Source organism: Pungitius pungitius, chromosome 4 (assembly GCF_949316345.1).
Source record: "Pungitius pungitius chromosome 4, fPunPun2.1, whole genome shotgun sequence".
NCBI classification, from domain to species: domain Eukaryota; kingdom Metazoa; phylum Chordata; class Actinopteri; order Perciformes; family Gasterosteidae; genus Pungitius; species Pungitius pungitius.
In genome coordinates this window covers 11294714-11318152 of record NC_084903.1, presented here as the reverse complement: position 1 = coordinate 11318152, position 23439 = coordinate 11294714, and the positions used below count along the sequence as shown (strand labels likewise).

At 44.0% G+C, this 23439-nt stretch overlaps 1 protein-coding gene across 1 annotated transcript in view; it reads right to left on the bottom strand.

The window, feature by feature from the left end:
• Window positions 1-750: 750 nt before the first annotated feature.
• Window positions 751-23439, bottom strand: part of LOC134127301 (immunoglobulin superfamily DCC subclass member 3-like) — a 33194-nt gene continuing 10505 nt past the window's right edge. Inside the window, exons 3-7 of the mRNA XM_062561736.1 lie at window positions 6069-6213; window positions 5814-5944; window positions 5499-5636; window positions 3251-3409; window positions 751-920 (exon numbers count right to left, since the gene is read on the bottom strand). Coding sequence (XP_062417720.1) covers window positions 751-920; window positions 3251-3409; window positions 5499-5636; window positions 5814-5944; window positions 6069-6213 — 743 coding nt within the window. The remainder of the gene's footprint in view (window positions 921-3250; window positions 3410-5498; window positions 5637-5813; window positions 5945-6068; window positions 6214-23439) is intronic.

Here is a 23439-nt window from a genome sequence, read left to right as displayed (position 1 = left end):
GAACATTTGATGATGCCAATGATTAGAATGGGGTGTTTACTGAAATCCATATTTCTGTGAGTGGGGTCCAGTGGTGTGAGGACACAGAGAGTGCCCGGCATTCAGGAGATGAGCTGTTAAACACAGTTTGCATTATGGGATGGCATGGACAATGGCTCTTCATATTGCTGATATAATAATAATGAAATCTTTGGTGGTGATTGGTCACCCTTAAGGCTTTAACGGCAGGTTTCCAAGTGCTATATCAATCAGTTGTAAAAGAATAATGAGAGAAACGTGTTACCAGGCTTTGTCTATTTTTTTTAATGCTAATCCATTAATTAACACTGTGGGTTTCCCATTAAGTGTACCAACACCTACTCCTATTGGTGGTTACAAGCATTTTTCACTTTCTCTTTTTCTTCTATCTATTATTCCTTAATAAAGACTTCAAAGCTTTTATATTGTGCGGCTCATTGGAAAGTCGTACTAATCATCCTGTTGCGTGTGTGAATATATGCATATCTGATAGATTGGGGTATCAGATGTAGAAACCTCATGAGTAAAAATAAAAAGAGGATTTGGGAAGAAAAGCAGTTAAGTTTAAACTTCTGACAGTATTGACTCATTTTGAAAAATCACTTTATTGTGTGTATATTTGGTGCAGTGCTATGGTGATGCTGGATTATCATTTCCACACCCTGACCAATCGGTGGCTATACTTGAATATATGAATCAATTTCCTTTAGGTTCCCATGAGAAAGTAATTTTTCACCTGTTGTTGTTCCTGAGTTTGACGTGTCCCCAGGGCTCCAGGATCTGCCCGTTCTTCAGCCAGGTGAGCTGGGGCTCGGGCTCGCCCTCGGCCTGGCAGGTGAAGACTGCGTTGGTGCCGACGGGCCGAGCGATGGACTGCGGAGCCTGAGCAAACTTTGCTGGAGCTGAGAGAGGAAACGACGGCCTCGGTTTACAATCAAAAGGGGTTTCAAGGAGAGTCTGAGTGGTACACAGTCAGCCGTCACAAGTAGTTGTAGTAGTACTGCATTAAAGGTGTATTGTGAACATACTATTGAAAATATATGAATTATGTTCAATTGGCAAAACATTTCTGTGGGACAAATGTGCTTTAAAATAACCAACACATTTACATATAAATGGTGCTGCAGTTTATAGTTTTATAAAAACTCGTCTAATCCTATGCTTTCAGCTATGGTCAATTAGAGGTTATAATGTATTCATCTGAAATTGTTCTTTCAGCAGAGAAGTGAGTTTTTATATCAGAAAGTAATTACTCTGCTGAAGTGGGATTTTTAAATTTTTTTGGAGCTGACAGACCCCCCCCTCTGCTGCACTCATTATTGTTCCAGCGGTTAGCAGTGATTTCATAACCTGAATTATTAATATGTCTGTATTAACTAAGAGAAAGTGTTGCGGTGATTAAAATATCACATCGGTAGAGGGTAAGAAGCTGGAACAAGGGGCGTTTAATAATGAATAAAACACAAAACACCAAAGCTTTCCTACATTCGTTCAGAGCGGATTCTTTACGGATTTTTTAAAGGATTTTTGAAATAGATAAACTTGTATCAGTGGTTATTGTTCACCAGCACCTAAAGCAATTATTTAAGTTATTCTCACTTTCATGCCCATTCGTTCCAGAAAAGACAAAAATCTTTAAAACATCCCAAATATATAGTCTATGCACTTTAAGCATCAAAACTGATCAATAATGTCCTCAGTTTGTTGGGCATTCTAGTTGTTGTGCAGATGTTTTTCAATCAGAACAAAATAGAGCATTTGTTGGTCTGCGTATTTGGTGCATTAGTGCGTATCAAAACACACACCTTCCTCTTCAATTACTTCAAATACTTATCTTTATTTTCTTATTTAGCACAGACATTTTTTCCCCTCCCGCTCGTCTTTCCTCTCCTGGACAAAATGTATTGAGACACTTTTCTTGATGTCATCACTTCCATTCTCGAATGAAAAGCTGAGTGTGCTGACATTGTGTGAAGGTCCTTTCGTTTCTATTTTCCCTTTTGCTTCCTTTCCTTTCACTCAATATGTTCTTTTAGGGATTTCTTAAAGGTGAAGGTCAGAGGGACCTCAGAAACATATGGATTTGCACCTGGGTGTGAGTTAGATCATCAGCACCATCCATCCGTCTTGCTCTTGTTTTCCCTTTTGGGCTGTCACACTTTGACTCCTCCTCCTTCTGAAGCTAGATGATTTGCGGCATGCTGCATTTATTAAGAGTATGAATTCCTGACCTCTGTACTCCTTTTCTGAATTAATAGCCACAGACATCTCATTAGGACATACAGAAGTTTAAGTTCAGTTACAGTAAAATCGACCTAAAGAACATTTATTTTGAGTACACGAGTTGTACAAATCAATGACATTGACACATAATTAACATTCATGGCTTTTTCTCTTTGTTCTTGCAAAAGTTGGGGCTGGACTCGCACTTGACAGGCAGATCAAATTAAATATTGATTAGGATCAATACTGCTATGTGCTAAAGTTTTATCTGATCGTTACGTGAGGGAGGAAAATAAATGCTGCAATGTTCCCGCGGTACAATTAATGCACCGAGGGCCACACAGACCTGGCTGCATCCCATTGGTCAGAAGCCCGCATCTATCTGACCTACTATCAAACACTTTAATGGTTCAACCCTGTAGAGAATAATATAACAGAACCAAATAAAGTATAAAAAACAGTATGTGTAATCGCTTCATGTATCTTTTTTATATTGGATGTGCATGGCCATGAATATGGGAAAAAAACACAAATATTCTAAAGATGCCGATACAACTATTCTCCTGCCGTAGGATGTGTTACGCTGTGGCTGAATTGGATTTTATTTGGAGTTGTGTGAATGAAAAAGAAATGTCACTGTGCACGCTGTGCTCAGTGATTCCAAACTGGCTCTATCTCTAAAAAGCAATTTGCCATAAAAGATGTAATCACAGATATACTATAGTGTACACCGCTCTTTATCCATGTGGATCGGACAATATTGATAAAAACAGCATTTATCAGATATTATCCTTCCCAATGTGATTTTATAGATTGTTTTAGTTCTGTGGTATTTAAAACTAATAAACAATAGGAACATTTGATCATTTACATAAGGATTGAGGGCCGAGGGACCGCTCATCTTTCTCCTAATGGTAAGTTATCAAACGGGAGTCAGGGTGCACAGACACAGATGTCCATTCACACAACTCCTAAAGATATGAAAATGTATAATTTTGCCAGAACTCACCTTGGACCACCAGACGTCCCTGAGCAGTCCTACGAACACGGGTCCCTGGTTTGTTAGCAGCACACACGTAGACCCCTGAGTGCTGCACGCCCACATCTGAGATCATCAGGTTCCCTGTGCCGAGTACCTGGATACCCTCAACACCGATGGGACGCCCGTCTACTCAGAGAGAGAGAGAGAGAGAGAGAGAGAGAGAGAGAGAGGGGATTCACACAGGGCAGAACCAGAAAGGACCAGGTGTGCCCATGTGGAGAATATGTTCATGTTAAGTGGAGGTAAATGTGGTGAATGTTTTATGGTCAGACTGGGCTTTAACAACTAATTAGACGTCGTTATTTAACATTTACAGAAATCTCACATTTACAGACACAATTTGACCTGCCAGAGGTCAAGGATGCAGCTCTCACAGTGAAGTGTGTGATGTCTCATGAGCACGCTGCCAGAACAACAGGTGTGGTGTTCACGCTGAAGTGAGTTGTCTTAACTGGGAGCTTTTTGTCAGAGGTTCTTCCTAAAGGGGACATTCATCCTAAAGGGGACATTCTGTTTTTATCTATTAATGTTTTTTATTTTAAGTGCAGCTTCTCTAATGGATGTTCGGTTAATTAAAGCCTTTATTCTATAACAACTCTTTTGTTCATGCTAAGACAAAGCCTTGGAGTGCCTTTCAAACCTTTACACGGGGGATGTTCGAGCCGCTATCGAGCGACCAGAAATTATAAGCAACTTTTATCTCCTCACACAATCCATAGCTGCCTAGTCTCTGCTCTCCCCGTACTCACATGTTTTACAAACCACATGGTCACTAGCCAGCAATGTTTTCTTAGTTGCACTTTCATATTTCTTTAATTACGTTAACTACACAGCTCGTACCACTGCATGTGTAAATATAAAATAAATAATACAAATGTAACACAAAAACATAAAGGGATTAATCATGAAACATGCAACTAAACCAAACAAGTGAAAAAAAGAGATACTGCTGTGTTTTTAGGTGGACTCTTTTCAGAGAGTGTGTGTTCATTGTCCTTCACTATAAAAGGTAATCAGCTCAGCAAACTCACAGTCCAGAGATTTTTCCAACCGGATGATTTAAAAAACGTTTTTCTGGATACTTAACCTCTTTCACAGCTTCCAATGTGAGGTCAACAATTCACAAAACCACCCAATATATCCATTACGAGTATTCAGATCTTGTGGTCATGGACTGTGAAGAGGTCAATATTTTTCAATTAATCATCACAAATTTTTCAAATGAATTTTCCCACCAATCAGTTTTGTCTGTGTCTGTCATTGTGAAGCACTTTATTGCTTTTCTATACTTTTCCATTATCGTCAACTATGCGCTGAGTACTGCGAACTTTTGTCTCAACAAAAGCAGTCTTGTTCTTTTCGTGCCTTTTTCTCCTATATATTGTTCTCTCTCTCTTGGCCCCCCCCACAAATCAGTTTCTCTTCATCAGACACTAATTAAGTTAGTGGCAGAAAAGAAAGAGCACTGCAGCTAGCAGGCTTTGGGACTGTTGAATGAATAGCAGTAAATACAGAAGGGCATTAAGGAGTGACTGATGTGAAACTATCAGATTAATTATGCATTTTAGCCTCCCTGCTGTAATCGAATACACACAAATCCCATTGTGTTAGCATTTCATTCGACCGGCATTATGTGAGGCAAATACCCCCAATCTAATTATGCCCATGTGCTTGGGAGGGGCAGCCATTTACATTTGGCACAGCGAATTGCACTGGATAATAGGTAAAGAGAACAGATACCAGATTGAAAAAATGTTTTGACTTTGAGTGATAGTCAAGAAAAAATACAGAAGCACGACGGGACGGGGGAAACTAATCGTATCTGTTTCAGCACCTCAAAGCAATTATTCAGAGGCTCGCCAATGCTTCCCTGGATATTCAACTTCAATTGGGAGAAGAAGCATGAAGTCAAACATCATGTTCAGCCTAAAGGCCTTGTGATGAATCCCACAGCGTCCTGTATACACAATAGATACTTTACTGTATCAAATGCATTCTGTGCACACACATACGTTACACCATGCAGAAAGGATCAAAGCTGTGCTGCAGAGAACACACAAGCATACAACGACACAAAGCACACATATGACGGAAAACACTGGAGTTGACAAATAATTGCTGAAATGCAAGTATACGGGCCCAGAAAGAAATATTCCAAATACATATTTTCCCCTTCTGGGGCCCTTTCTTTGATAAGAACAGGGTTTGTTCTCACCTAGTCTGCTCCAAGACACAATGGGCCGAGGGTATCCAGTAGCAACACACTCCAAGATGGCGGTTTGGTGAACCGTGAGGGTAAGGTTTTCTGGTCCGACCACTATCATAGGCTCTTTGTAAACAGATGACTGAGAGCCTGGGGAGGGCAGGGAGAGGGGAGAATAAGATGGGGACAAGCATGATGGATGGCTTCCTTTAATTTGATTTCTCCAGCTCAATATCCTGCTTCTCTTGAATCATGAAGAGGAACAATAGGTTTAGAAAATCTTAGGTGGTCGGGTATGTAGACGTGAAAGAGATTAAATATTACAACCTGAGACAGTGAGAAGTGCTTCAGTGCTGTGTTTCACTCCTGCACTGTTATGGGCTACACAGCAGAACTCGCCGCTGTCCCCGGGACGCACTCCTGTGATCTGCAGAACGCCTGTGGGCAGGAGAGTGTACCTGCGATAGGAAAAGAAAAACAACATCAGACAGACGGAAGCAAATGCAGTGGGACCTGATAAAGGACTGATGAAGAGCTGCCAACTCTAAGAGGTGTCATGCCACGGATTTGGTTTGGACCAACCTCTCGTCCTCGGTGTCCACCGGACGTCTGTCCTTTTCCCAGCTGATGACAGGCTCTGGCAGGCCGTGGATCTGGCACTGGAATCTAGCAACGCCGGACTCCTCTGCATGCACCGACTCTGGCTGGACGTGGAAGTCTGCCATCGCTGTGGAGGGAGGAGGTGAGAGGGGGGATATGAGCTCCTATCAGCCCAGCTGCTTCAAGGAAATACATCTTCACTTCTCTTTGATTTCATTAAAATAAATAACTTATTTGTCAGATCAACATCTGAGAATCCCTCTGACATATTCATGTTGTTCTTAACCAGTTTAAATAAGATTAATAAGGAATACGTTATTATACATTATACACGATGATTCATTTTATGTGAATACTGAGTGGCTGAAAAAGACCAAGACTAATGTGGAATTACTGTATTTAGAACACAAGCATCATATTAAAGCATAGCGTAACATTAAGTGCACACTTCTCTCTGGACTCATCACAGTATTAGACGGATAAACGTCAGTTGTAAAGGTGACCTCTCTACTTCTATGAAGAGAAAACATCTAAAGACTATGGAGTTCAATGACTAGTCCCTGGTGCAGTAATCTAGCCAGGAACTACATTGGCTGAGATCTGAAAGATTACGTAAGTATTTTATATTTAAGAAGGTTACTTGGTGACAGAAAGCAATGGGAAGAGATGTAGTGTTTGTTTATTAAAAACAAAACAACAAAGCTCCTATCACTTGGAATATTTGATTAATTTTGCTGTGATTCAAATGTTGTCTGAGGACCTACATTTCTTCAAAAACCTTTTTTAAACTTCCACCACAAAGAAACCAAGTTATGCATGTCTGCAATTTATGCTACTAGATACACAACTGTCTCTGAGGCCTCCATTGAGTTATCTCCACACATATGAAGCACAGACCATGAAGGTAAATATGGATTTTCTGCTACATGTGGATATCTGGTATGTAGGTTAGGGATGATTGTGTGGACACAGACAAAGCATCACATACACCGTCATGTAGCAGAGCCACTATAAATGACCTGCAGACTCACTCAGCTGCATTCACGTCGCCTGTGGCAGGAAACAAAAGCGCCATCGAAGGTGGAGCCAGCAGCAAACTCAATTAGAGAGAGAGAGAGAGAGAGAGGGGCCCTCCTCCTCCACAGTCCTCCCATCTTCCTCAACACAAGTGTACTCATTTAAATGTCAGCCCTAATTAACTTGGACGCAGGAGGACTTATCGGAAGACCATTAGCATAACAAGAGGGATGGACCCCTTATTATTTCATAACCTGTAGCCTACATTAAGAAAGGAAGAGCAGAAAGTGGGCGGCAACCACTCTGTGAGGCTTATTTATGACGTGCTTAGTTCTTGTCTGCTTGTTCCACTATTTTATTTTGTTCCACCTGTTTCTGTGCCCTCCTCTCAATTTTGCAATGCAAATAGTGACTTCCGTCCGTTTACAGGCTTATCAACTATTGCTGCATTTAATTCACTTTTACAACGTGCCATTCTTAATTGTAAAGGGTTGACAGTTTAAAAAATCTCAAAAAATAAAGCAAACACTTGTTAAAAGAAAAGAGACGGAGAGAAAGAGTGGAGGACACTTCATGTGTGGAGGTACTTTAGACCAGTGTGGCTGCGTCAGTGGTTCAGAATATTTCATTTCACAGCTTAATGAGTAGTGTGGCATTCTCCAACACGACTTGACCTTTGATCTCTCAATGGATGTATGGAGATCTGATGAAAATTTAAACTTTCTAATTTAGTATTCTTCTAGTAGCAGCTCACTCATCCTAGATTATGAATGCCCTTCTATAATGAACTGCAAGTTAGTTGTTTTATTGCTTTGTCTCAGGATAAATAGCACAAAACAAATCTGGCTGTTACTCGCCAGATTTCTTTCGCCAACATTCTAGCATCAAAATGTTTAGTTCAACCTCACGGTGAAGCATAGAGGGCTTGAATGTTAAAAAATTATTTTACCGTCAATGTCACGGTTTGGGTCTGCTTCTTGTCTTATTTTGTAGTTTTTATGTCTCTTGTGATCCTGGGTAACTTCACTTCCTGCCTTGTCCTGTCTTCCCCTGTAATTGTCTGCCGTGCCTGATCGTTTCCACCTGTGTCCAATCACCTGCACCTCCCTTGTGTATTTAAGCCCTGTGAGTCCCTTGTCTGGTGTGGCGTCATTACATGTCGACCGTTCACGTGTCACGTAAGTCAAGTTTGTGTTTTCAAGTCCAGGTCCCTGTTTTGTTTGTTGGTTTTGTTTTCTCCTCCTTCCTCCCCTTTTTGGTGGGAGCGATTTTGATTTTGAGTTTTGACTGTTAGGGCCCTTTTATTTTTCATCAACTCTGCGTTTGAGTCCTCCCTCCTTGCCCTCGCACCCGAGTTGTGACAGTCAATCCACAATTACAGATCTTTGCATGTTCTTTAAATAACAACTGTTATATATATATATATTATTATGAGAGATTAATGGCTCATAAAAACATTTTCATGGGCTTTCAATCAACAATACTCTCTGTCTTGACCTCAATACAGGAAAAAACTAGCGGCTCAGTGACTGGTGTGATCAAAATACAATTTCTTGCTTGGATTAATTTAAGAAACACACATTGGGGAACACTGCTGTTTGTACTGTCCATGTGTACTGGGAACACTGGGGACATTAAGAGGGAAACGACATTGCTCTTGAATGGAGAGGAACAAAGGAGTTTAATAGGTGGACCAAAGCCTATAAGAGCTTTATTGTGCATCTTTGCCAAGTAGCCATGGTGTCCGCCGATCTGGCGGTTCTGCGTGTCCGCCTACTCAACCCCCATAACCGGCCCTACCCTCCGCCCTCATGCATAAAACATGGTTTCTCTGAGAGGCCCCACGACAATCGACACCCTCGTCGGGATCAGACATAATCAGAGAAATCTCAATAGGCTTGGGCACGTAGATAAACACATACAGAAGCAGAGAAACTCTTCCACCGCCCGCTGCATGTAAAGCACAACAGACCATCTTATTCTGCATTGTACATTTGCTTTGTATTGTGTGCCAGGTTATAGAGTAAGGCTAAAGTGATGCAGCTCAGCTACAGCACAGATATATTCAAACAATATACAAAGTGCTGCTTCAACAGAAACAAGCATTCAAAATTACCCCTTGATGCCGCTGGAAAAGAGACACATCTGCCACTCCCACTCATCCCAACATCCACCTCTAACAGACATGTTCCTGTATTGTTTTTCACTTTTCAGTGTTGACAGACACACACACATGAATGAGACTGCCCAATACCAGCTTGACTCCGTTGGCTTAATCAGAGCAGGTCTAATTAATGCAATATGGCAGGCAACGTTTGGAGTGCATGCTAAAAAGAAATCCACACACAAGTGCACAGGTCCTTGAACATACGTCTGAGGGTTGCTCTGTGACAACCGTAGAAGCAGAATGGATGAGGTAATTTTAAGAAGGTCACAGACAGGAGATGTGAAGCGTGGTGATTTAGAAGGGTAGCTTAGCTGTAAATAAGGCCTTGGCAAAACTAACAGTAGCCAACAAGTGAGCGGCACTGCCTGATTGTTTCTTTCACACGTTATGACCAAACAGTTCCACATGGTATCATAAATGATCATTTGGTTTAAAAGTCAAAGTTCTACGTAATGTAAACTCAATAAGACACACAAAGGATGCCCTCCCAGTGCTGATCCACTGGTACTGGTCATTGGGACTGGTGACGATATTGATTTCCAATCTTTCAATTCCACACGACTGCTCATGTAAAATGTATAATGTAAAACGTAAGATGCTGTCAGGCTGTATCCAGACCCCAAATTATTATTGTGAGTAGGTGAGCACTAAGAAGAATTTACATGTTTACAAAAACAAAGATCAGAGCAAATGCAAAGCAGAAAAGAAGAAAACAATGAGAGGAGTTAATTTACATAAATAACATATATATTTCATGTATTCATTTAATGAGAATCGTACAAAATATTTTTAGTGAAATAGGTGTAAAACGTTAGAGCTTCAACCTCCATATGTCAGTCCGTACACATTTGCTTTAGTTTGACACTATTTATGAAATAATTACTTTTCTTGTGTATTCATGTTGAAAATGAATGCAATAAACTAAAATCAATACAGCAAATATTTAAGATTGGGGATTTTCTGCATTTTCCAAAATCAACTCACATCTATGTAATAAGGGAATGCAAACTAAATTGTGATTTATTTCGTCCCTAATAAGTAAAGTAATGATCGATTTCTTTATTGCTCAGTTAAACACACACACAAACACACACACACACACACAGACATGCACACTCAGAAAGATAATAGTTAACAAGGCGATTAAAAGCCCAAAATGTTGTTTTCTGTCACGACTCCTGGGGCAGCGACCAAATCTGATGACCATTTCCATTCCAGAGGTTGCTGTGGATGATTCATTGATACGACGGAGGCAATGGTGCCAGGGACCTGCATCCTGCCGCACTGTTCAAACCTGCAGCTATGATGTAAAGCTTCAGTAATGTTATAATGTAATTTCCATCCCTCACATCTCCCCTTGCCTCCGGGCCCCCCCCCCCCTCCCCCTTATACTGTTCATATCAACCGTTTGTTCTGCTCTTCTTCCACCCAGGGGCCGTCTCAGGCCGGTGACATCATTAAGCACATGTTGTTCAAGCCGTGGTGATGACTGCTGTACCCGCCCCTCCCCCTCCCCTCCCCCAGTAAACCAGTAAAAATAGAGATGAGGCCCATAAATAATGCAGATGGTGTACGGTGCTATTCCAGCATGGAGAGGACACACATCTACAGCCTGTAAATAGGTATCCCCGAAATAGCGCATCACTGTACCGGGAACCTAAAGATGGCATTTTAATGCAGTGATATTCTATTGGCTCCCTGCCCCACTAGGCCCCCCTCCACCTCGTGTGATCTATCTGCTGGTTGGTGGTGCGTGACCCTTCTCACCTACGATAGGAAGGGCTGCAGGTGCATTATATTCCTCTGACACACATTAATTACTCTTCTTGAAATGCTTTGGTTCATCAATAACTTCTTGTGTCAGTACATGCATGAGCCAAAGCATCCGCCGAGCTGTAAGGATAAACATGAGGGACATTAAGACTCAGGAACAAGACCTATTGATAATTTACATTAAAAGCTCTCTAGCCAATATAGTGTACATGTAACGTTTTATATCTTATCTTATAAAGCAGCAGGTTCCAACCAAGCTCTATTGGTTCTTTTTCTAAAGGAAATACCTTGGGGTTTCTGAAACATCTGGCATTCAATCAGTCAACTGGCAACGCGTGGCGGTTCAATGCAAACTCTGCCTTTAAATGTTGTAGACACGGATGGTTTAAGCAAGATTTTAAAAGCTAGATGGAAAGTCAGTTGATAATCAAATTTAGTTCAACATTCTGATGAGCCAGTTTTGGATCTGTACACCAAATGTGTTTGCCAACCATACAATAGCACTTAAAAAAGTATAAAGGTCCCTGTCATGGTGGTTTTAGAGCAAAGGTCAGGGAATGTCAAGGACATTTGGAAATGTCTGCGGACAAACACAAATATCTGTTTGAGATATAATTTGATTATATCCATAGATGTTGAAATATAACCTTCTGGACCTGACTGGTGGAACAGCACTAATACCTGCATAATCACATAGATATATTAAAATAAATATCAATATCGCATGGTGTGTCCTTGATCAAAATAAAGAGAGATGACGTTGATAGAATCTGACAACACAACGTGATCCAAAGTCATGCAATGCAATCAAATGCATATCAGAACAAACAGGTCAGCTACATGTCAACCAACAAATACACATTTATCATGTCCACTTCAAATACCAACCTACTTTTTCTTTTCAGTATTTTGTGTCCTTTCCTTCAGTTATCTTTGGTGAATTCCTCCTATTTAATTTCCTAAACTCACAGCTGAAGGTGACAGACTTCCTTACTTTCACCTCTCACATTACAAAATCATTTTGACTGGAATTGAATTGCCTTTTCTGCTCCTGTGGTGTATATTGTCCTTAGTTTATTGTGGTGATCAATACTGCGAGGCTTGAGTGCATTAAGCTAAACATTGTGAGATTGATGGCCCGTATTAAGGTTCCCTGTAGAAGGAAAAGGGAGCAGCATTGCTTCAACAGTTACCACCCACAATGATACTTGACTTTTTTTTTCAGTTGAAACAAGGATGTTAATGACAGGCAATGGTACATCAAAAATACAATTCCATGTTAGAAGAGTAAAGTCAATATGCTGATAATGAGGCTGCAATGTAATTTTTGTTTGAAAACGGTTTTGCTAACTCGGTTGTAAAATTGAACCCGCAGGCAAATTTTGGGGGTTGTAATCATTAGGTTGTACAAAATAGGAGCGAAATTAAGTACTCAATCAAATATTAATTTGTTAATTAATCAAACAGCAACTATTTTGTTAATCAATTAATAACATGAGGCTTTCTTATTATAGTCTTCTTGGATGTTAAACTGTATCTCTCTTGGTGTTTGAACTATTGGTGTCACGGTTTGGTCTCCCTTCCTGTTTTAGTTTGAAGTTTCATGTTTCTTGTGGTCCTGGGTTAACTTCACTTCCTGCCTTGTCCCGTGATTGCCTGAGTGTTTCCACCTGTGTCCAATCACCTGCACCTCCCTCGTGTATTTAAGCCCCGTGTGCCTGTTGTCCCCTGTCGCGTCATTGTCTACTGTCGTTCGTCGTGGGAGCACGTATGGTCTAGGAGAATAAAGAGCACCTTTTGATTGAAAAACTCTGCGTTTGAGTCCTCACTTCAACCTGCTCCAGCCCGACCCTTACCCTTGTGACAGAATGACGCGACCACAAAAGGACTCAGCAGGATTCAATTTTGTGAACCTGTTTTTGGGAACCCGTCTGGCCTTTGGTGGGCCCCGCAGCGTTCAGCAGGCTGCCCGGCGCAACGCCAACCCCGGCTCGCCAGCAGGCGCCGGGCAGCGTTCCGGTCACCGCCCTCGCCGCCCTCGCCGCCCTACGCTGACCTCAGGGGAGGTCACCAGCGGGCATTTTCCGGCCCCCAGACGCCCGTCAGCGCCCGTTCCGGCGCCGAGACGCCCGTCAGCGCCCGTTCCGGCGCCGAGACGCCCGTCAGCGCCCGTTCCGGCGCCGAGACGCCCGTCAGCGCCCGTTCCGGCGCAGAGACGCCCGTCAGCGCCCGTTCCGGCGCCGAGACGCCCGTCAGCGCCCGTTCCGGCGCCGAGACGCCCGTCAGCGCCCGTTCCGGCGCCGAGACGCCCGTCAGCGCCCGTTCCTGCGCCGAGACGCCCGTCAGCGCCCGTTCCTGCGCCCGGACTCCAGTCTCCGCCCGTTCCTGCCCCCGGACTCCAGTCTCCGCCCGTTCCGGCCCCCGGACTCCAGTCTCCGCCCGTTCCGGCCCCCAGACTCCCGTCTCCAGCCCCGTCCCCACAGCCCCTGATCGTGCCCCCTCCCTCCCATCCCTTGGTCCTCTCCCCCCCACCCCTGGGGGCCGTCTGGGATCCGGCCCTTAAGGGGGGGGTGGGGTCAGGGGTTGGGACGCCCCAGCCGCACTGCTCGGCGCCCCCCGCCACGACGACGCCGCAGCCGCACTGCTCGGCGCCCCCCGCCACGACGACGCCGCAGCCGCACTGCTCGGCGCCCCCTGCCACGACGACGCCGCAGCCGCACTGCTCGGCGCCCCCCGCCACGACGACGCCGCAACCGCACTGCTCGGCGCCCCCCAAGACCCTGAGGCCCGGTCGCCGACCCGGCAGGCCCCCCGAGACCCTGAGGCCCGGTCGCCGACCCGGCAGGCCCCCCGAGACCCTGAGGCCCGGTCGCCGACCCGGCAGGCCCCCCGAGACCCTGAGGCCCGGTCGCCGACCCGGCAGGCCCCCCGATGGACCCGACACATGGCCGCCATCACCCGGAGTTCCCCGCGCGGCCCAGGATCATCGGGTCCCCACCCTCCCTCCCCTTGTCTGATTTTTTCCGGTTCTGCTCCCCTTTAGGACCGTCTGGAATTCGGTCCTTGAGGGGGGGGTTCTGTCACGGTTTGGTCTCCCTTCCTGTTTTAGTTTGAAGTTTCATGTTTCTTGTGGTCCTGGGTTAACTTCACTTCCTGCCTTGTCCCGTGATTGCCTGAGTGTTTCCACCTGTGTCCAATCACCTGCACCTCCCTCGTGTATTTAAGCCCCGTGTGCCTGTTGTCCCCTGTCGCGTCATTGTCTACTGTCGTTCGTCGTGGGAGCACGTATGGTCTAGGAGAATAAAGAGCACCTTTTGATTGAAAAACTCTGCGTTTGAGTCCTCACTTCAACCTGCTCCAGCCCGACCCTTACCCTTGTGACAATTGGTTAGACAAAAAATGATGTTGTTACATTGGACTTCTGAGATATTATGATGGGTGCAAGATTAATCAATGATAAAAATGATCAAGAGATGCAGCTGTGTTCTGGATTGTGCAACATTGTGAGAGTTTTCATATATTTGATGATAAAGTCAACAGCATTTGCAGATAAACAAAGAGTCTGATGGAAGGCACAGAGAGTAGTTGTCCCGTCCCGTCCCTCCTAATCCCTGCACCCCAGGGACAAAGCCCTGCTCTGTTCCTGTGCGTCCATCACACTTCATACTCCTGCACCACCTTAAGCCCCCTCCACCTTCCACACCCCCCGTCCACCCTCAGGCCTCGGCTGCTCCCACTCCAGCCCCCCCTCAAACCTCCCGCCCCTGCACTCAGGCTCTGCCCCTGTGGCCCCAAATCATTGCACTAAGCCTCCTACAGTCACTTCAACATGCAGGCCCTAATTAAAGAGACCCATTAAAGCACAACAGATGCTGAAAATTAAAGGATTATTTAAATGATTCCCAGTCACAGCCCGAGTGAGATGAGAAGCGAGTGATGGACCGAGAGAGCCAGAACATCGGAAAAGGGCGGGATTAAAATAACTGACAAATTGGTTGATTGGTTGATTTGAAACTGCCAGGTTTTCTCTTTGTTGCTCTCAACGTTGTGGGAATTGTCTCCTTTTTAAAACGGAAAGTGTTTGTCAATTTGGCAATATTCACAACAAATAAAGAAGAGATTTGAAGGATATGAGAACAAAAAAAAAGTCTTTTTGTTCATATCCAAGGTCTGACGAGGCGTCAGCGGTTCGACGCAACCGTTAACTGCTGTCTGCAACACCTCCAAAGTATAACTCCCGATAATAAGACACGTGGGTCAAAAGGGCTTCTTTTCAACTCTCAGAAGACTTCACAACTCGTATGGTTAATCTCCACATTATTTATCACAATCTTTCTCTCATGCAGGTGGGCCGGGGTCATCCAGGCTCATCCCCATCTAGCGCTGCACACTGGAGACACAATCGTGCTCTTGCTTTAGTTAGAGCAGAGAGAGAAAGACGATCTCACGACAAACAGCTCAGTGGATGACTGTCCTCTCCCATTAATGCGGCCTGGAATTAATTCAGTCTCCTCTCATCTTGTCCTCTCCTTAGCCTGTCCCTCTGTCAAATTACCACCTAATTGAGGACAATTAATGTGCGATGGCTTCCAAACTCCCATCAGCCTGACATTAACTTTGTCTTGCATTTGTGATGCCAGAGTTTAGTTGTTCTGACCTCTTGAATTGAATTTTGATCGTATGCTTTGTGGCTCATGGACTCATCTGGACAGAAACATATTTCAGAAAGAGCACTAAAATAAAGGCTCTCTTTAGTACAACAAGGACTGAGAATATACCAGAAGCCAATTTGTAAGTGGGTCAGGAATTGGCCTCTATAAAGACCACTGATTTCCCAACTTTTCTCCATTCTTCAAGTTGCTAGTTAGCGTAGAATGACTCTCTGAAGTGAATGCAATCATTTTCTCTCGAGCATGAGCTCCCCTTAAGAGTGTGTGCTTAAAATCAATTGGTAGAAGAAGCAAAAGCAACACCTACTTTACACATGCACTCGTAGACACCCTCACTCAAACTCATAGTATTCTTTGGACAGCAGCCTCATTACGTCGATAAAGGACAACAGAAGTCAAGTGCCGCAACTACTTTCTTTGTCAATTGTGAAATCATGCGTTAACTAAAAACATCACTCTCCAAGCGTTTATTACAAAGAATAATGGTTCTTGAAAAAATATTCTATAGTCAGTCCTCTTTTTCACACCACATAATGTATCTAATTAAGATTACCAATACCTCAGCATGCCACTGCCTGCTTTAGAATTCAAATTAGATGCCTCTCCCATCATCCATCCAGTATCATACCCAAATGTATTATGTGCTGTCTTTTCTCACGCTCATGCCTTCAGCACAAAAGGAAAGCTCTGCTCCTGCTTTATCCCTGTCTTCACTTCTTAGTGTTGGTAGAGTTTGACATATTTTTAAAGGTTTTTATAGACATCTGGGGTAAGGTAACATTTATATTCAAATGTAAATGTCATTTAATTCTTCTTTAACTCGTCTACGCCTCCTGTTTTGTGAAGCAAGAAATAAGTGAGGCCCGCAGACAGCAGAGGCTCTGAATAACAACCTGCACAGACATTTGGCATCACAATTCTCCTCAGTCTAACACTCATTACTTCCCCCTCATTAGAGGACAACTGTTGGGTAGTGAGGCCATTCTGAGGAGGCCAAGAGTAATCTCTCCCAAAAAGTCTTCCTTTGTGCTGGTCCTTGCTCATATGTTGCTGATGGTGAGCATATCAATCTATTTCTAAAATGCATTTCCCACAATGTGTGGGTGTGTTGCCATCTGAGAGCGTGGGTGTAGGAACTACGCATGTGACAGTGATTTTGAGGGGGGGTTGGCCTGAACTTGGGGTAGATGGATGACCCCACATCTGGCACTCCCACGGGACATCTGAAAGACGCAGGGCGGGACCGGCCCATGCGCTCCAGTGCATCTCACAGGACCCTGAAAACTGGGCTCCCCTAATGGCTGAGAGCGGCTTTGTAAACCCCCCCCCCCCCCCCTCCCCCCCACCTCACAGGGCTCAGGAGGAGCCTGTGGGAGTTGTAAGATCCACGGTGCCTCAGCTTGATGGTCCCCATCAGGCATTTCTCTGAGTCTCAGTGTCCCTGTTTACAATGCTCAAATCCAAAGTAATCCTGTCAAAATGTACACAAACAAACCCACCAACGTGATAACAACTCTATGTCCAAAATCTCCAGTTGAATCCAGATTACTGTTTGGGTTCCCACAAATTGTTGGCTGGTGACTATTTCCTTTAAAACATCTATGCTGTAGTTTCTGAACCAGCGATCTGCCTCCTTGACCTACGAGGCGAAATATTATGAACTTATCACTTACGACTGCCGCCGTCTGAGCTTCAAGACTAGTGTTAAACCGCAACTTAAGAAACCACACCTTGATTCACGGTCTCAGTTGTGTCTCAGCAACATTTGTCTTACATATTTAACTATAATATTTGTATCCTATTTAATCTGTCAGCCCTTGTCCCTCACTCCGCTGAAACTGCAAAAAAAGTGCTAAATTATTTTCTGCTTCTTATTGATTCAAATTCAACCTACGTACTTATTGTCCTGGATCTCAATATGGCTTTCGACACCATACATCACTGTACACTCCAAGACCAACAGGAAAATCAATGTGTTGTTTCCAGAGTTTTCACTGCTCTACTGATGGAAGCTTACTGCTGTATTTGCTTGATAACAGCAACCAAAGCGAAGTAGTTTCTGTCCAAGGCAGAAACTCTAAATCACACTTATGATTTAACCAGACTTAACTATTGTAACATTTTGTTGTCAGGGTGTCTTTTAAGCTTTCTTGTAAATATTCAATCCATACCTCTCTGACCTCTTTGAACCTGATATTGCATCCAGTGCTCCTGTCTTCACCCACAGGTAGAAAGAAGTCAGCAGGCTACGGGACCTTCCTCTATGGTGGCCCAATTCCTACGATGTGTGGAGGCCTCATAATTGTCAATTATAGAATTAATTTGAATTAACTAGTGTAAATAATATGATCTCTGAGCATTTGAAACTGACCAGCATGGAAAAAGCTTGAACCACGTGTGGCGCCAATTGTCTGCTCGCTGGGCTCTTCCCCCTCTGCTACTCCAGCAAGCTGTCAGAGCTACCAGAGATCCTAAACTGTCACTGAAGACAAGTACTCTACAAGTACGCTACATGACAGATCGCTGTACTGTCCACACGAGACAACTCGCCGCCTGGTAATCGGGAGTCTTGACTTAACATAAAACAATATGTTTCAAAAGGAGAATCCTTGTTGTCTATCTGTTCTCCAGCCTGCGTCGTTTCCACAATAAAAGAAAATGGTGAATTACCATTTGATAAACAGGGTTTTACCACTGCTAAATGCACGTCTACTTGAAATAAAGTCTCCATATTGAGTGGGTACAAGCAATCTACGGAACTTCCCTTGTAGTCACGCATCACGCATGTAAATACGGTCGTTGATTCCCAGGTTCAGTTCCAAAGTAATCCTCAGCCTGATAAATTATTAATTTCCAATAATTTACATAACAAATAGCTCATAACATAAGATATACAGGTAGGATTAATATCCTTACTTTCTACCATATTTTCCACAAAAAAACATTTCCTCAAAGCATACGGTGTGTGTCATGCTTCAGAGCGGAATGGCTGCTGTCATAAATCAGCACGGTTCACACAGGTTATCAATCTAAAACCTCTAGCTGGAGAGTTTGCGCGTGCAGGGCTCCGACGATACCAGGCTCACTCATCTCTAAGAAGTCACTTTTACGCTCAGCTTCAAACACGTGCACGATGCACTTATTCATGCATGATAGCCTATACATGACAAAAGTGGAAAGACATGCACTTACAGACATGAAAAAAATGCGTTTCTCTCTCTCACTCTTACACACACACAGACACACACACAATCACTCACACCCCTCCCTGCTTCGTCAGCTCAACTGACAGCAGTAATGAGTTTCTTCTCTGCGTAAGCCAACTGGCATCCACTCAAGGGAATTTTCAGGCTGAATTGCAGCCATTAATCACATTCTTGGGCAACACAGTGCCATCGAGTGTGTGGCAAACAGAGGTGCGTGGGGGCAATTGGAAAACAACATGGGAAAGGAGGAGCTTGCAGTGTGACAAAGACCAGGGTGGACTGATGACGAAGGAATGAGAAACACCATAAAACACAATAGTGCTTCATTACCAAATCGTTTGCTTTGGTAAACAGTCTTGCCATGGTTGAGAGCGAGGTTGTGCCGTGCCTGGGCTAAAATGAAGGATAAAGGCAGGAAGTGCTCTATTCTGTTAAGATCAGCTAAATTATTGGGACATAAATCCAGCTAAACTAGATAAGCAGCATTACAGATGCACGCTCATGCGCATGAGATAGAAATGTTGTGCCTGCTGAAGACTCCAACTTAAATGCATGACATGGAGCAAAGAGACAGGATGTGCAATAAAACCTGACCCAGGATCGCTGAAGTGACAGCAGCCCTTTAAGGCCACGGATCATTTAGAATAATGACAAAGCAGCCGTTGATGTCATGGGGAATCGGCATCGGCCTGCGATGTGACGTCAAGACGCTGTCACCACTACATCGTCAGGTTGAGACAGCTGGAACCTCAGACTCTGCCCCCCCCCATTCTGGTATTCTCCTTCAGTGTCTATTCCCTCCGTATTTCCCTCCATTCAGGCTGCCAGCTAAGTGTGGTAGGGACCACCAGGGATATTGCTCTTCCCCCCCCTGCCTCTCTAAACTGGATAATCCTGATGAATTCATGCTAATATGCAGTCGGTGACCCTCAGTTGGTTTGGTAGACACATATGCTGCTCTGCTGCCCTGCCCACTGCACAGAACCTAGTTTACATACAATTCAGAAGGAAAGAAAAACACAGAGCAAGAGGAGCAGATGAAGAAGAAAAAAAACGAAAGGCAAAAGTGCAGGTCCTGTCATAAGCACTTAGTGGTACAAGACAGGGGGGTGAGAAATTAAAGTCCTTTGTCTCTGTCTCTGCCTCTACCTACAGTGTGTGTGCAGACAAAGACTGTGCTGATAACATATATCTGTTCCATCAGATAATGAAAAACATTTTCAGAGCTTGCAGTAGCTTTTATGGATTTACATAAATTGAGAAAAACAATTTTTTCGAAAAGAAATCCCAAGGCTAGGGCTTATAAACTGGAATAAAAAGGCTTTGCCTTTCTTTTATTTATATTTCTACTGTAAACAAAGGATTGTTCCAAGCTGCTCAAAGCATTCATTAGATATATTTTGTATTAGGCATGTTCCTCATAGACAACTTCAGAGGTGCAACTAATTTGTCTTATTACCAATTATTTTATTGATGAATAAAAGCAATTCATTTTCAATAATTTAAATTCTCTGTGAAACAACTTTATCAGATCATCAGATCAGATAACTTAGTAATGTTAATGTTATTAACACAAAATTATTATTTCTTTTAAGATAAGCATCAGCCTGACATGAGATATTTTAGGCTCTCCCTCAATCACATATCAATGTGTCTGTAATCTGCTGTCAGACATAATGTAAACGATGTAATGAAAACACAAAGGTTGACAAAGAGCACACAAGCAGCTCGCAGAGGAGCCTCTGCCATGCTCTCCTCTTGTCTGTTCCCTGCAGAGGGGGGAGGGGGGGGGGGGAGCACTGCACGCTGTCACACATCACTGCGCACTTCCAACCTGCCATCAGCCAGCTAACCCCCTAAAACTGTCTCCCCACTCACAAATAATGCCCGTGCTGGAAAATGGAGAGGGCCATTACACCACGAGCATCATGTTTCATCTTTTCACGCCGAGGCAATGAAATGGCCCCCCTGACGACTTACTAACACATGCCATGAAACCACTTCTTTGAAGGAAAAAAAAAAACGGAGATACATACATCATAAATATGATTAAAGAGCGCAGTTGGACAGAGGATACAAATTCTTTATGTGATGATAAAATAAACAGACCTCATCCACTCGGCTGCAACTGCGCGTCGAAACGTCCGTTACGATGGAACCTTAAAACGCCAATACACCACTAGAGGTGCAAATTAAATCAAATGTCTTACGGTGCATTCAGGGAGAAAAATGGGTCCCTGCAACATGTCCATGTGTTGAGGGAATGCACATTTCACATTAGTTCTTGTTTTCTACCGGCAGCAGGCACGGTCCCTGACCATGAGCCCCGTGCACATGTCAGTGCATTCATTTGATGTTAAGCGTAGGTAATGTGCATGTTACAGTGAAGCCTTATGAGAGTGGGGTCAGTGGGCACCGCTTTACGGCGTGTTCTAACGGCAGAGGCGTGCTTCTTCAAGCTCAGCGAGCCCGCCGCTGTTGCTCTGCGTCTTGCTGCCTGTCGAAGGCTGCCCTAAAAACAAAGCTGCCGGGGTCAGGAGGTCAGAGCACAGCATCAGAATGGAATGTTCCTTCCTGGATGAAGGTCCTGCCTCAAGAGCCGGCCGGAGGGCCCCAGAGTCCACCGACACGTACTCCGTCTACATCCCTCCCCACCTCTCTCCACTTTCATCTACATGGTTTACTGATGGATGCCTATTTTGCCATGGACTACTCCCTCTGCCGCTCCAATCCCTCAAATGAATGCGGTTAAGTCCTGCACTACATCATGATTGAATATACTTAAATGAAGTGATAAAAGGTGTATCGGGTTGTATGCTTTTTTGAATCAATACACATGGTGCTTCATGCCAAGTTGAATATTATTTTTTTGTTGTTCAATACAATACCCTATTGCTCTTTAAAATACTGATTACAATTTCCTAAAATCCAAGTAACGTCTTCAAAGGCCTATTTTCACAGAAGTATTACATTTACAGCACTGAATGGTCAAATAATTTGAAATATTAGATTGGAAATATAAGCCTCTGGACCATTAACTTCCCAAAAGTCACACATATAACAACAAGACTACAGCCATTGCAAGCTGGTGTCTCAGGATGATATTGACCGTCCCTGAAATCTTTTATCCTGCCAGCAGCAAACCTCTTTTAATTGGTTCCAGTGGAATTCATTTCATCCCCGTTGACCGACTCCAACACTGGAGCCTGACAGGCTTTTAACCGCAAAACACTTCAGGTGCTTCGCTCCAATGTGACAACTATGGAGAACAAGGGTGAGGATTATTATTTTAACTTTCTGTGTCAACCCCAGTGAGATTATGGTTTAAAAAAAGAATCCCCTTTTCAGAATCTGTTTGTAAAGACGATTACAAAGCGTGCACACAAAGACAGTTCCTATATCCATTCAATCATTTCTCTCCCAGTAATCCTCCTTCCTCATCTTTCCATTTGCAAATAACAGGTAGCTTGCAGTGAAAGTAAAAAACAAGTCTTCCAACACGATGCCGCTAAAATGACGAGATTTAATGCAGAACTATATCATTAGAATTGAATCACGAGACCATTGAAATAATGCCACACAGTGCATCCCCTTGAGATGTTTTGAATGAAACACATTATAAAATAGCAGCAGTAATGGACATATCCCTTTGTTTTATGGACCTGACTTTCATTCACGCTGACTAACTGATTATCCTCTCCGTAAAAAACAGAAAACACATGACAGAGACAAACATAATATGTCCTTTCTGAGTAAGTGAAAATGTGCTTTCTTTGGCCCGCGTTGCTTGTTTGGGGAAAGGCCAGAGTTAGAGCTGTGATGCTGTGGCAGGTTTGGGCCACCTTATTATTTCCCTGCCAAAGCCAAGGTCACTTCCACTACCCTGGGGCCAGCAGACAGGGGGATGGGTCCCCACTGGGGAACAAGCAGGAGGCTGAGCTGTGGAGGAGGGGAAACGTACTTGCAGGAGAATAAATAAAAGGGGAGGGGTATGCTGCCCTCGTGCACACAAAAAGGTCACCGTTTCCCAGATAAACCCCCTCCTCCCTGATGTCCAGCCCATCATCCCCTCTGACCCCTCTATTCCTGAGTCAATGCTGAAACAGAGGGGGAAGGAGGCGGAGGGAGGGTGCAAGGGGAAACACACCCACCCAGAGTCAGCGGCGACAAAAGGGGGCCTCAGCCACGGCCAGCTGAGTCGGTCAGGAGAACAAACGCCCGGGCCACCAACAACAAAGCGGAGCCACCAGAGGCTGCACATCTCCACAGCCTCGGCCTGTTCCCAGCCACTCCACCAGCCCACATTTCACAACCAACAATACGCTCAGAGAGGTACCACAACACACACACACACAGGCACACAGGCTGGAGAGGGGAAAGGTTGCTGAGAGCCGCTGCCTGGCCATCGCTGACTGGCCTTTGTCTCCAGCTCTTCTGCTTATTTGCCACCACAGAAAGATTTCCTGATCCCTGCTTAAACAAAGTAGAAAACTGGACTGAGGGGCCCAATGTGTGTGTGT